This window comes from Paraphaeosphaeria sporulosa (assembly GCF_001642045.1).
Source record: "Paraphaeosphaeria sporulosa strain AP3s5-JAC2a unplaced genomic scaffold CC84scaffold_8, whole genome shotgun sequence".
NCBI classification, from domain to species: domain Eukaryota; kingdom Fungi; phylum Ascomycota; class Dothideomycetes; order Pleosporales; family Didymosphaeriaceae; genus Paraphaeosphaeria; species Paraphaeosphaeria sporulosa.
Genome location: NW_017253367.1, coordinates 1279860 through 1294258, shown reverse-complemented (window position 1 = coordinate 1294258; position 14399 = coordinate 1279860). Strand labels below are relative to the sequence as shown.

The 14399-nt window shown below is 50.5% G+C and overlaps 5 protein-coding genes across 5 annotated transcripts; 4 read left to right on the top strand and 1 right to left on the bottom strand.

Annotated features, from left to right (window-relative positions):
* Positions 1-137: 137 nt before the first annotated feature.
* Positions 138-1941, top strand: CC84DRAFT_1096850 (uncharacterized protein; the record flags this gene model as incomplete). The annotated part of the gene is made up of 2 exons (XM_018174686.1): positions 138-957; positions 1025-1941. The coding sequence occupies 2 exons, from the start codon at positions 138-140 to the stop codon at positions 1939-1941; spliced, it is 1737 nt and encodes a 578-aa protein (XP_018033374.1).
* Positions 1942-2819: 878 nt separating this feature from the next.
* CC84DRAFT_1166781 (glutathione S-transferase-like protein) lies at positions 2820-4226 on the top strand. Its single transcript, XM_018179048.1, has 2 exons — positions 2820-2998; positions 3139-4226. The coding sequence occupies exons 1-2, from the start codon at positions 2890-2892 to the stop codon at positions 4032-4034; spliced, it is 1005 nt and encodes a 334-aa protein (XP_018033373.1). The 5' UTR covers positions 2820-2889; the 3' UTR covers positions 4035-4226.
* An 856-nt stretch (positions 4227-5082) lies between these two features.
* CC84DRAFT_1125114 (uncharacterized protein) lies at positions 5083-6887 on the top strand (the record flags this gene model as incomplete). Its single annotated transcript, XM_018175711.1, has 2 exons — positions 5083-5397; positions 5466-6887. Coding segments are annotated over exons 1-2 (1647 nt in total), but the record flags the coding sequence as incomplete, so codon positions are not given.
* A 1804-nt stretch (positions 6888-8691) lies between these two features.
* CC84DRAFT_1250995 (P-loop containing nucleoside triphosphate hydrolase protein) lies at positions 8692-10891 on the bottom strand (the record flags this gene model as incomplete). Its single annotated transcript, XM_018184319.1, has 3 exons — positions 8692-10071; positions 10116-10202; positions 10283-10891. The coding sequence occupies 3 exons, from the start codon at positions 10889-10891 to the stop codon at positions 8923-8925; spliced, it is 1845 nt and encodes a 614-aa protein (XP_018033371.1). The 3' UTR covers positions 8692-8922.
* Positions 10892-12550: 1659 nt separating this feature from the next.
* On the top strand, positions 12551-14345 carry CC84DRAFT_1219924 (uncharacterized protein; the record flags this gene model as incomplete). Its single annotated transcript, XM_018183121.1, has 4 exons — positions 12551-12672; positions 12725-13064; positions 13119-13503; positions 13549-14345. The coding sequence occupies 4 exons, from the start codon at positions 12551-12553 to the stop codon at positions 14343-14345; spliced, it is 1644 nt and encodes a 547-aa protein (XP_018033370.1).
* Between the last annotated feature and the right edge of the window lie 54 nt (positions 14346-14399).

Below are 14399 nucleotides of genomic sequence, written 5' to 3'. Positions count from 1 at the left end.
AAGTGGCGGCGGCCTTCGCGACTTTGTTGCTGTTGGACAGGAGCGGAGGTGATTGCCAATATGGCAGCGGCGACGGCTGGTAAGTATGGGGAAGGTCCCTGTTTTTTTTTTGTTTTCCCTCGACACCTTCACCCAGCATGCGCTCGGCGGGCATTCTATCGTCGATAACGGCCTATCTAACACTGCCCCTCCGCTTCGTAGGCTACGAGTGGAACCGCTCCTCGCCGCTGCGCTCGTCCCCGGACACAGCGTCCCCTATGTACCCCGACCGGCCCATTCGGCCTCTCCCCAAACGCCGCCTGCGCGATCGCATGTCGCCCGAGCAGGCCGACACTATCATATACCCGCCGAACCCACCGTCGACCGGCCCGCTTTTCAACTTCCCGTACTCAACCGGTGAACGGAGCAGGACGTTGAATAGGGAGGGCGCGAGCGACCACCACACCTGTCACTGCGGGCATAACCATTCCGAGGTGGAGAGCGACGAGGATGACGAGGGCTTCACGGATGAGCACGGTCTGCCTCTGCCCTCTTCACCGAGCTACCACTACAGCCGAACTCTGCCCGGCAGACCAGTGACAGGCGCGGTGAGCGCATACCACAAGCCCGGATCAACAACGTCTTCGGTGGACGGCTACGAGTCTTTCGAGAACACAAACAACAAGAAGAAGCGAAAAATTCCCAACATGGGCGGTGCCAGCACGCATCCCACGAGTCTGTCCGCAGAAATGGCCAGCATGGGCATATCGCATCCCGATGAACTCGCTGGTCTCGATGGCAGGGAAGTGTCCGCAAATTACTACACATCCGCTCCCTCGACTCCGCAGCACAACAACGCAGGCACAGGCATCTCGGGCGCAGGCAGAGGGCGATTTGGCCGCACATCATCTGGACGGTCGGAGCGGCGTGTTTTACATAACTCGACAAACATCGCCAATGCCAAAACGAGCAGCAAACGTATGGATCTCACTTCGGGAAATTGCGTCTGTTACAGGGAGTCCGTGCGCTGACTATTTATTTCTAGGACCTTCAGATCAACAAGGTATCATCTCAACCGCCATCGCCAACGCACAGGCAACACCACCGCACATCGGAAACGAAAACGTGAGCCTGCTACAGCAGGAAGCCGCCAAGCCGAGTGCAAACAAGACACAGTTCACCTTTACGTGCGGCTCCGACTCGGCGAAGAATATGGTTTGGCCGGGCCAGGAAAACGGCTACCCGCAACCCCCTGGCGCATATCCTACATCGGCAGGTGCACCCCCACCCAGCAGCGGTCCACGCGCACGACCGCCTGTACGTCCTGACAACCCCGTTGTGAACAATCAAGGCACGCAGACTAGCCCCAACATGAACGGCGGGGTCCGCCGGAGCAAGCCTTCCACAGGTGCAGTGGCGGACCAGCAAGCACCGGCCCCACGAAAGCCTCGCCGAAGCGCCGCGAAGCTGTACGCCTACGCTGCTCGTAAACGTCGGATTGAACAAGAGTACCAAAACTTCCACAACCCGCCTGACCCAGCGTGGATCTGCGAATTCTGCGAATACGAGGACATCTTTGGGAGACCACCAGTGGCTCTTATTAGGCAATACGAGATGAAGGATCGGAAGGAACGCCAACGTCTGGCTGAGAAGCGTAGGCTGTTGGAGAAGGCCAGGATGAAAGGTCGCAAGGGCAAAAAGGTCAACAAGAAGGCGCAGCACAACGCCAACAACGCCCAGAACCATCAAAATCCTCCACCTGGTGACTACGATCGGCGTCCAGAAAACGAGCCGCTGGATGGTCAAGAGGAGGACTATTATGATGACGAGTACGACGATGCTCCAGCCAACACCGCTGTGCAGCATCGCCGTTGCGACCACCCTGGCTGTCACCATCACCACCATCATACGCCCGTCATGCCTCCTGGCGATTCACGTGGCAGAGAGGCCAGTAGAGCCTAGCTTCCGGACAATGCGGGGTGGGCCGCTATTGTTCTCTCGTCCTTGTTTGTTCTTGTACTTTGCCTTTGTCATTCTACCCTGGCTGAGGTTGGACGTCTGTACCTGTTGGCCGAACAGCTACTCGTCGAGTCGATCCTATACTTGATTGGCATGTCTCTTGTCGAGGGATTCGTCTCATCCTAAGCTTCCCGCCTAGCCCCCGAGCGTCATGCGACGGGTTGCCTTCCCTGTTATCCCTAGTCAAGATCTCGCCAGCCACAGACCGCCACCCTGACCAAAACCTCTTCCAACATGATCATCCTACTTATTTCAGCATCTCAGCATCCCATACATCAAACCCAGCATTGCACGGAGCCTTATGTCTTGTCTTCCTGATCCATTCCCATGGTCTAGCGAGCGCGCAATTAAGCGATTGGCTCAATCGTACCCTCTTCCAGCCTTCGGCATGAAATCACCACCCCACTCCGAACCAACAACCCATTCGAACTATTTCTGGACGATCCGTCTTTGAGCCGAATCAACGTCTAGGTCGAGGTCGTCCTGGCCTAGAACAATCGAATGAGACCGCAAGGTCTGCTACATCGAGAAAGAACTTGCACACACCATTTGATACATTCTTGCATACAGAAATGGTCACCGCGGAGTCGTAGTATGTAGCACTTCAAATGTTATAACGTGTGTGAGATTGAATGATTTCTTGGGATGTTTTATATCAGGGGCCATGTGATCATTGTAGATTGAGCCGTAGTTATTCCTTGCTCAAGGGCGGCGAAGCCGTCGACGGACCAATGAGAGGACGAGCTTCTCCGACCCTGGCACCCCCACTTACATCGCCCTACATCATCACGCCACCCGAAGGCTGAGTAGCAACACCTAAGACGCTCTAAAGCTTCCACACAGCTGGTTTATGCATCCCATAACCAATTCCTAATTCCAAGACATCATAGCATGGGTGCATCAGATATTCACAAGTACGGCACTGACGATGGATGGCACGGAAAGATTGAAGAAGGCGGAGAGTTTCCGCCTGAGAAGGATAGGTATCATCTCTACATTGGTACGGAAAGTTTCTATGTCTCCAACGTGTGCATGTTTCACAGATCTATCAGGGATATTTATCCAACCAAACGCTTTCTATGGACAAAGGACCTCGGTGATTGCATCGCCAATCACCCAGCTGACGTTCCAATCGTGCAGGCCTCTTCTGTCCGTTCGCTCACCGAGTTAACCTTGTCCGCCACATCAAGCACCTGACTCCCTACATTACCCTAGATGTTGTACGGCCATATCCCAAAGACGGCGGCGGATGGCGCTTCCCTGCCTCCAACGATGAGTACCCCGGCGCTACCGTCGACAGTCTTTTCGGCAGCAAATTCCTAAGTGAAGTCTACTTCCGGGACGACAAAGACTACAAGGGGAAATACAGCGTGCCCCTGCTCTGGGACAAGAAGGCCGGCAAGATCGTCAACAATGACTCGGCAGAGATGCTGCGGTGGCTCCCAAACGCATTCGACATTTTCTTTAGCGACGACGATGCGATTAAGAAAATCAATCTCTACCCCGAGCCGCTCCGTGCCAAGATTGATGAGATCGGCCCCTGGATGCAATCCTACATCAACGCCGGCGTCTACAAAGCCGGCTTCGCCCTCACGCAGGAAGCCTATGAAGCTGGCGTACTCCCGCTTTTCGCGGCACTCAACAAGATAGAAGCCCTCCTCGCATCAATCGGCGGACCGTACGTCCTTGGCATGCAGCTGACTGAGCTGGATCTGCGCCTGTACGCCACCGTCATCCGCTTCGACACTGTGTACGTGCAGCATTTCAAGACGAATCTGGGGACAATACGACATGATTACCCGACACTGAATAACTGGCATAAGAATTTGTACTGGAATGTTGAGGGGTTTAGGGAGAGCACGGATTTCAAGCATATCAAGGAGAATTATACGAAAAGTCATGGGGATGTGAATCCGCTGGCTATCACGCCGTTGGGACCATTTCCCGAGGTGGAGGAGGGATACGATGAGGATTGGAGGAAGGTGAGGGTGGGCGAAGTCAGGCATCCGGCTGTGCTGAAAGAAGAAGCTGTATAGTAGTGCGGAGGCGCGGTATGAGGTCTCGGGAGGCTTAGGTATGATCATGGATTTCAGATGATGTGTTAGTCGATATTTCCATGAGCAGAAACGCGACGCGGTTTTTTTGAGATCTGCTAGGCAGCAGGAGTGGCCAGACGATAAGACCGCACTACACGGCGCGGCATAGGGTGTGGGTGACAAGTGACAGGCGGCATGTATTGCACCGTTCGAGACGCTACATCAGTCCACATATATGAAACTCCACCCACTCTATCTAAAATAATAATTTCGACATTAGACTTTAAGCCTCATGCATTCGCAATGCGCATCTCCCCTTTACCGCAGTTCACCCATGAAGCGCTTAAGATCAACATATGTATGTGGTTCATCTGCTTGTCATGATCTCCCGCTTCCTTTTCTTGGACTTCCGATGCATGTTCACTATAGATTTCCGTTAGCAGGGGTGGAGGGGCTGGGGAACTGTATTTGCTGCGCATCCATGGTTCGTTCTTTGTAAGGACAATGGACTTGATGGTGCTGTTGGCATTACATGGACCATGGCGTTGAAGAAGAGAAAGAGCAAAGAGAAGCGAAGGCGCTCTAAGTGCGTGTATCGAAGTAAGCCTATAACTAGTGGGTAACACAGATGTACGAGTGCGGCAGGAATAGTGACGTCGAACTATTTGGTATGGCTTGTGGTCAAGGACGCCTACTTACTTATGGTAGTATTCGAGCACGCACAGGACCACATTCGCGAATGGTGATGCTCCGGAAAATTTTACAATAACACGTCAGCGTCGTTGAACCAAAAGACGGCACGCGAAACGTGATCTAGAAATTTGGGGGCCGCAGAGGCTGTTATATCCAGAGTTACATCCAAGCACCCTTTGAGATGAGTATGATATTTGTAAGGGCCCAATCGTGCATGTATTTGGCGCAGCGCCATGTCCGTGATCGGCTAAGGATACGAGTGAGCTCCGGGGTGTGACTTATTCAGCAGCAGGCCGATCATCCTGCAGATGCCCCGCAGGACAGCCTTGCTGCATAACCACCTGCTAAGTGAGAAGCTGATCTCGTAATAAGAATTTCGGTGCCCACAGCTATTACATTATATAGTGCTCAGTACTGCACTTCTTTTCTCATTGCTCAAGCCGCTATGGACCCGGCGACTGCGTTTGCGCTGGCGGCGAGCATTCTGCAAGTCGTGGACTTCTCCAAAAATGTGTTGTCAACAGGCTATCAGCTGTACCAAAATGGCTCCACGCTTTCCAATTCCGACTTTATGTTTGTCGCCGATGACCTGAGTACATTGAACGACAAGATCAAAACATTTGCGCGCCCAGACCTGTCAGTATCGGGCCCACTTGCGGCTGAGAACCAGGTAAGCTGAACAACCTAATGGCAGCTCATACACATCTTCCGTATCCATGAAAAATGACTTGAGACCAGGCACTGGAAAATCTCGCTTCCGAACTCCAGAAGATTGTTGATGAGCTGATCATTATTCTACTTCGTATCCGCAACAAAGGGGAAAGAACGGTATTTCGAAGCTTCAGGCAAGCAATCGTCACTATTTGGAACAAGAGCAAAATCGAAGAAACAGTCAAACGCATGGACAGTATTCGAGAAGAGGTTCAATTTCACCTCATCGTCTCCATGATAGAAAAAGTTGACAGAGTTGAAGTGAAGGCGGACGCATCCTTACAGTCTCTTGACAATGCGACCAAGTCTATTGTCGAGTCGATTCTTCAAGGGAAAGTGGATCTGGCTGATATTCTTGCGACTCAAACATCGAGGTTTATGGAACGAGAGGACGCCAGAGAAGCTGCAGCAATTGAGAGGCACAACGACATCTCGGCCAAGCTCGATCAGTTAACACAACAACCAGTTGTGGAACTTAGACCTCAAGGTGCCGTTGGCAAAGAAATAGAAAAAGACATTCTTCGCAACATTAAGCTTTATCTGAGCTTTTCCATACAAGAAGACCGGTACGACACAATTAAAACCGCGCACGAGACGACATTTGAATGGATTTTCGATGGTTCTAACAAAAGAGACGCTCCATGGGATAATCTCAACGATTGGCTGCGCAGTAACTCAAGCCTCTATTGGATATCTGGCAAGGCGGGCTCGGGTAAATCGACACTGGTGAAGTTCTTAGCAGAAGACAATAGATTCAGAGCAGCTCTTGAGCTTTGGGCTGGCGAAATACCACTTATAATCGCTTCGTACTATTTCTGGAATTCAGGAGAGAACCTGCAGAAATCCCAAGAGGGTCTTCTCCGCACTCTCTTGCTCAAAGTAGTGGAGCAGCAACCTTCGCTGGCGCCCGTGCTCTTCCCGGACCGTTACGAGGAGCCAAAAATCAATTGGAGGGGTTCACCGACGCTTCCTCAGCTTCGTCGTGCACTTGGGAAGTTGATGACCCAGACAGTCGGTGTGGCGAACGTGATTTTGGTTGTAGATGGCTTAGATGAGTTTGATCCTACCGATGCGTCATACGTAGATCTTGCCGACATGTTCATCACAGCCTCACAATCTCCGAATATCAAGGTCTTACTTTCAAGCAGACCTCTGTCGGCATTTGAAGCATCTTTCGCGGACTACCCCAAGCTGCGTCTCCACGAGTTAACCAGAATCGACATCGAGACATTTGTCAACGACCGACTCAGACGCCATAGAAGAATTGCGGACCTGTCGGAGGAAGATGCTCGTGGCGTTGAAGCGCTTATCTCAGAGATTGTGTCCGCTTCTTCCGGGGTATTCTTTTGGGTCAAACTCGCAGTAGACTTGCTACTTGAAGGTTTCCGAAATTTCGACACACTCGAGGATCTGCATTACAAGCTCAAGACAATACCTCGCGACCTCGACGATTTGTTTACGCGTATGCTACGTCAGATTCCAAAAGAATACAAATTCCAGTCTTCGAAGATATTTCAGATACTTCGGTGCATGGACGGTCATGCGCAACTGGCAAGCACATCCGAGCCCGGCGGATGCGAGAAGACTGCATCTGTACTGCACTTTGCTGAAATAGACGTGGAGAAGGTGCTAAGAGTTCCAATCTTCCCAGCATCTCCAATGGAGCAGGAAAGGTTCAATAAAGAGATTGAGGGAAGATTGAGGAGTCGCTGCGCTGGCCTTGTGGAGCTTTCCAGTGTCTTCTCTATGCACGGTAAAGAGCGGCCCTACGATGGATCTCACAAGCAACGTTTCGACTTTATATGGGTGGATCGCCGAGTGGATTATCTCCATCGAAGTGTTGCAGATTGGATTCAAAAGAAACACATATGGGACGAGATCTCGGCGCATACAGCACATACGTCTTTCGAGCCAAGTGTCTCAGTTCTCCAATCTCTGGTCGTACAAATGAAATGTTTTCCAGCCGCGGAAGTTGACAGAGATCGTTTCCTACTTATGCAACGGACACATGTAAATGCGGCTCTGACTTTCGCTAAACAAGCGGAGCGGTCGACAGGCCAAGCGCAAGTGGCATTACTGAACGAGCTCAATAACGTTATGGAACATCACACTGGTCGGCCTCGCATGATCCGAACTCCACTGGAAGACTCAGTACAAACACCTTGGGAATCGTCGAGTTGGTGCGAGTCTATAAAGATAAATGAGGGGTATATAAGGCCAACACACTGGCACGACGATTTCCTGGCTCTCACGATTCGCCATGGTCTGAATCTCTACGTCCAGAGCACACTTGAAGCCCATGGCGACACATTGCCGAACAAGAAAGGGCGACCGTACCTCGACTACGCATGCAACCCAGGACTTTTCACTGGATGGCAGCCCGAGGGTACTCAAGAAGCCATAGTCAAGGCTCTCCTTGAGCACGGTGCCGATCCCAATGAATTATTCGACAGATCCAGTCCTTGGCATACTTTCCTATGCCATCCGCGCGTGCCACGTACCCAGGAGGTCTCAATACCGTGGCTAAACATTGTTAGACTATTGGTCGAGCACGGTGCGGACATAGACACGCACGTACACGAAGTTAATTTTCAAGGCAGTGTCAGTGAGGCCATTCGGCACTTTTTTGAGAAAGTGGAGTGGATTCCTGCTGCGCAACGGGCAGAAGTTCTGGATTATGCCGAAGAACTCGAGAAGCTGAGCGTCAGAGTGCAGGGGAGCGCGGCTCAAACAGCTGACAGCACGAATAAAATGCAAGACGTCAGCAGTCAGAAGGGCTCTTCGGGATACATCGATGTGAGACCCATTGCCATCGTCACCGACCAAAGTTCAGAACTTATAGGCTGCTCCACGAGTGAGCTGCCTCGTCGGGATGTCCAAGCCCGAGAACTTCCAGATGGCGCTACGGATAAAGCGAAAGCAGCAGGGGTAGAAGGAAACCTTACGGGAGAGAAGGCAGGGAAAGACAAAAGCGTGAAACGAAGCGGGAAGCTCTCTTTGAGAAGAATTTTCAAACGGTAGAATTGCGCTAGTTCTCTGAATGGGTAATGATGAGACAGGCTTGGAAATGTTCAGATCGCGCTATCACTATCGAAAAGCCTTCTACTTCTTCCGAGAAGTGGTGAAAGAAGAGAGTCACCAGACCGCGTCTACTTCTCTCCTTTCCGTCCCAAAACTATTCACTCCATACTTGTTACCACTTACACGCTCTGCTAGCTTCGTCGAATTCCTACTTAGTTATTGAGATGCACAAAGACAAGTAAATCACTCAGGCTAACGGCCGGCTTTGTAAGCTGTGCAACACTAACGCGAGGTTAGCACCAATTTATATAGTTGAAAGACCAAGGGCAGGAAAACCGTAGTTAAAGCAAGAATCTGATTCAGACTGAGTATAAGCGGAAAACCTCTAGGAATTGAATTGTGTCAATCAGGAGAGACAGTTATGTGGACTGTAGAAAATATTCATACCACATATCATGACTTGTCAGTAATGATCATGCCGACCAGCCTCATTTTGCTTCGTCCACTTCTCCATCTCAAACAAAAGACTATCCTGAAACTTGAATGTGCACTTCGCCATCGTCTTGATGTGCTCCAACGTAAGCTTGTCGCCTCCCGAAGAGCCCAGACAAGCTGCTGAGAACAAGACATTTCGAACCTGGCGGCCATTAAGCGGTTTGAACCATTCCTTTGCATCGCTGTCCTCCTCGAACCATTCAATTATTTTCTCACGCCGTTCTATGTCGTGCCTATTCTCCACCCTCATAAGGAAATCCTTGAAGATGGCCAACTTGTCCCTGTGTTCCAGCGGTTCGTATTTGATGCCAAGATTGACACGAGAAAGGACAGCGATGTCGAACTGCTTAATACGGTTTGTCGTGAGGATAAGGATGCCCTGGTAATATTCAAGTACGCGTAGAAGGACGGACACCGTTGCATTGCGCTGGAGGTCCGAATTATGCGAGCTGCGAGACTCTAGGAATACATCGGCTTCGTCGAACAGCAAAACGGCGCGCCAATTAGCTGCTAGCTCGAACAGGGACTCCAAGTTGTGTTCTACGTCTGTGGCGTCAAGGCCGATATCCGAAGGGCTGACGGCGAACAGAGGCTTCCCTGTCAACGAGGCGACGCTTTCTGCCGTCAAAGTCTTGCCCACCCCCGGAGGACCATGCAACAACATAACAAGACCTTTGCCCTTGCCTCGAACAATATCTTCCATCATCGGCGCTTTCTGTGTGCTGCTCGTGTGGCTCTGAACTAGCTTCTTAATCAGATCCTTCTGTCTTCCATCCAATTGCAGCCTCTTGAAAGCGTCATCATTTTGAATTTCCTTCGTAATGAAGTGACGGATGTTAAGTTCGAGCCAGGTTCTCGTGTGAAGATGATACCCGAGTACTCGGGGTGGACACAACAAGTACTGCTCGTCGCTTGTGAATTCTCGATCAAGCTCATACATATCGAAATGCCGGCGTTGGTTCTCCCGAAGAGGAATGTTGCTCGTGCATGACCCGCAGTTACATTCATCGTCTTTGTACGATGACATTATGTCACCCATAGGTGCCTGTGCACCCATGTTGGGCGCATGCTGGAGATACGAGCTGAAGTCCACCATGACTGGGCCAGTTATCTGATACTAATGAGCAACTCATTCCTTCTCATTAGGTACCTACAGCTTACCTGTCTTCTTTCAGACGCCTTCGGCGGTGCTTCTTTTCTGCGACGGCGTCCAAAAAAGGCCATGTAGAAGTCGTCATCTGAGGAAGCCTTAAACAGTCCAAGTTAGTATCGGACGAATGAAGGCTACTTAAGAAAAAAAAAAAAAAAAAGGTGGTCAATCTTCGTACCTGCTTTGGCTTGTTCCTCAGTCTCTGGAAGCCACTACCATGAGATATGGTTTCACCTTCGTAGTAAATCATCTGCTCTCCAGTAGTCCTTGCACAGAAGCTCCGGAAAAGCCTCCCTCGCTCAATCAATCTTTTTTCAAGCGTTTCGCGTTCAGAGTTGGGGTCACCCTCTGGGAACTTGAATCGTAATGGGTGACACTTGAGCGTGTCGATGACTTTAGCCCCTGCAAACTCTTCGAACCGAAACATGACAGGTACACGTGTGAAGTGTTTTCCGTCCCAGTCATAACTCCAGCAATGTAGATCCCAGACCTTGCGGGTGTCCTTATTTGTCCGTCCAGACTCACTCATATCAATGGGGAGGATGCTGCATTCCTTGACAATGAAGATTTGGCTTTCCTTCATGAATGGCGTTGCGTATACCAACTCTCCCGGAGGAAAGATGGTCCAGAGATTATCGAAATGAATCGTGCGATTCACGTTCGCTGTCCGGATGGCTGAAAGATACGTATCGATGTCAGGCGAGGATCTGACGCGCTCCAACAGAGCACCGAGATCTGCTCTGGCCTTTTCAAGTGTTTTCTTTGGATCTGGTTCGACAGAAGGCATGTGACTCTTCCGCTTCGTCTCTTGAACCTGAAGCAGCAATCCCTGCCATTTTGCATCCTCTGTTGGTGTCCTCGTAAGTGTCTCCAGATCATCCCATTTGTGGAGGAGCGGACCAAAGGGGCTGATCAGCTCTACTTCGTTCCTACTTTCCTTTCATGTATGCGTCAGATTCATGCGACAACATCTGCCTAGATAATAAAGACTTACCGTCGAAATATGCATTCTAGGATCACCAGCAAAGAGTACACGGAAGATGTCGCGCAACTCTACCCCCAAGAGTTGGACCTCGGACCTCACATACTTCTTGTCCTCATCGAAACGTCGCGTCCAAATGATGTCGTCCGCATCCTTGGGTTTCGCAGCATGATCAACCTCTAAAGTCTCGTTCTCAATCACGTCTCGCGCTTCTTCAACACCAGTCGTCTCATTGTATCGTATTTCACGGAAACGGATCTTGGTCGCGTGGCAATGAGACCCGGTATTGGAACTGAGGCTTAACTTCCTGCTATTCTTGTGATTGTCTTTATTCGCAAGCAACTGTTAAATATCAATTCCGATACACCAGGAACACAATTTGAATAGAGACCGACCTCAAGGTGCTGCTCAACCCGATCGTTCGAGGTTAAGTCCTTGGCGCCAGGCTTTCCATTCTGGATTTCCCGACCCTGCAACGATCAATACAGCTATACACAGGCCGCACGCATTATCACTTACATTGTTGGGAGGCTCCTTGGTAATCCGCTCCAAGTCGACTATACGCTTTTCGAGAAGTTCGATGTATTTGGTTTCCAGCAGGCGTACGCGTGAGACTGCAGCCTCTCCATTTTGTCCATCTTGGTCCATGATGGTGGCGTTTCTAGTGCGCTAGGTATAGACTCCTGAAATGCCGGTAGCCGTGGGAGAAGGTCATGTCAATCTATATGTCTAGTGAGCCCCAAGGCTGAGGTGACGGAAGCATCTTTCAGCGCCACAGTATGCCGTGAAACATCCGCTTTTACGTCCATTCAGTGCTGTGTTCATTTTAGAGGATTCTATTGGCACTGATAAATATTAGCCTGTTTGTTGTGATAAGGCAGCCGTTCACAGCCTTGCATGCGCGAAACTCTGTGGCAGCAACACCTTGCAGGTAATTGGCCAACACCTGTTACACCCGTATTGTTATATCGCGCAGGAGTTAGCTTTGACACAGGCAGCATTGTCCTAATGCAGCCTATTCACGGTCATTGGGAAGATCTTGCGGCCCCGATATCTCATGTGACCTCGCCGGTGTCAATACGCAAGTGTGGGTGGACTCTCGAAGTACAGGGCCGATAGATATAACGCTCATAGTCTCAGCACATGACAGTCAAAACGGTCGAGTTTTTACCAAGCATGAATGCAGGATCCACAGCACTAATCCAAGAAGCTTCTCACTGACTGCATCAATACACGAGCACGTAATGAAGGCCGTCCACTACTCATTCAAGGACCCTGATGGACCATGCAAGCCTGTCGACGTGTAAGCTGCATGTGCCTCATGTACCCGTGCCGTGCAGTGCGAGGGACCGCGGAGATTATACCGATTACAGCAGCCGTACCGCGGGGCAGGTGATTGGGAGTTTGGGGTTCTCGTTGTCCCCATCCGCACCCCAGTTGTTCGAACACCCACTCTTCCCGACGATGGAGATAGCTAAGGTGGACACCGCCTCCAAGCCAGAAAAGACGACAACCTTGTTAAAGCCCGTTTATGAGGCATCCACGGTGCAGCTGTTCTGGAACGATACAAGCGAGAAAGTCAATAGGTACGCGTGTGACTTCGTAAGTGCTACCAGATCACTTCGACTGATCCGTTAGAACCGTGAACGCCGCAGCGTATGAGCCACGGACCAATGCCTTAGCGAAAAAATTATCGAAAAGGCTGTCGCTGAAACAGAAGAAGCTGCTAGATGGCTCCTCACTTGAAGAACTGGAGAACATGTTACAACTGAACCTTGACCGCGCCATCGAACAGCAGACGGCCGACAGGACAAGTGCCGCAATGCTCGATCGTGCCGAGCGGAAAACCACTCGTTTCTTAAACTCTTTTCATAGCTACGTTCAAGCATACTCAGGCGTGATCCAGATAATGAACGGTGCGCCTGGAGGGGGTGGATATGGGGATGCCGCATATGGTGCCCTATCGCTCTTCCTAATGGTATGTACCCTGTTTGAAACGTCCAAATCGTTTTGCTAAAACAAATTGTGCCAGTTCGCTGTGAACAAAGCAAAGACCGACGAGCTCATTGACCAAATGATGCACAAGCTCCACCAACAATACTGCAGGATAAAGATGGTTGAAACGATCTACCACACCGACCGTATGAAAGAGTTTACAGCCCAAGTGTACAGACTTGGTGTCGAGTTCCTTTACACTGCGACTCGATTTTACTCAATGAGTGCTATCCGGAAGATGTGGCATGTTGTGGCACAGCCGCCCAGCGTGCAGCTCACCAACAAAATCGCCGAGATTGAAGATGCTATTGAAGGCATGGCGCAAGAAATGAGGATCCTTGATGGAATCAGAATCGCAAATATAGAAATGAATCTCCACCAAACAGCGGCCCAGGTCTCTAGAGTTGCGGGACATACAGAAGGTATGAAAGTAATACGCGGTTGAGTGCCACTTTTAACGATCTCAGCCTTGCGAGCACACGAGCAACAAAGGCAGCTTGACAGCATGAAGTCGCTGTTGGGAGTTGTATTGGACAGAGTTGATCCATCCCTGGATAAATACCTGGAGCTTCTAGAGGAGAGATTCGATGGCGCAAACATGGCTACTTTCGACGTGGACGCTCTTTATCGTCACCGTGACTTTGCAACGTGGCGCAATAGTGACGTGCTCAATCTCCTCATCCTGCGAGACTCAACACTCGTACCAGGTATGAGTGATCTGAGTTGGCTGTCTCCCGTTCCGGTGAGAATCGTTCAGGACTCCAATGAGCTGTTCCAGGAGCATGCACCTCTCCTTTTGCGACATTTTTGTCGGTTCACTGATGATTGGAGTAGCCGAGATACCAAAGTTGAGGCACAGAGCATAGTCAGAAGCCTGATCTTCCAACTTCTGAGGAACCGACGCAGCGGATCTCTGTTGCTCAACGATGCCTTCTACAACAAGACAAAGCGTGACATAGAACACGTTAATGGGGTGGACGCGGAAAGACCTTCCGAAATCTTGAAACGTTTATTCCGCATCCTGGGATCCATCATGGAGATGGTGGGTGTTGATCGACTTCTCATAATCGTTGATCGGCTGGACGAGATGATCGGAAGCCTGGATGCGTTCTTTGAGCCACTGTCAGAATTGATTGCTAAACACCAGTGCAAGGTGAAAGTTCTTTTGACCTTGGGCAGACAGCGTTCTTTGGACGAAGGCCGCATGAGGCGCGCATTAGGAGAAGAGGGGTATAAGATTTTGGATTGGGATCAAAGCGACTGATTCAGTGGAGTGGAGACACAAGGTCTGATGTGAAGCGTATTGACAAGGTTCAAC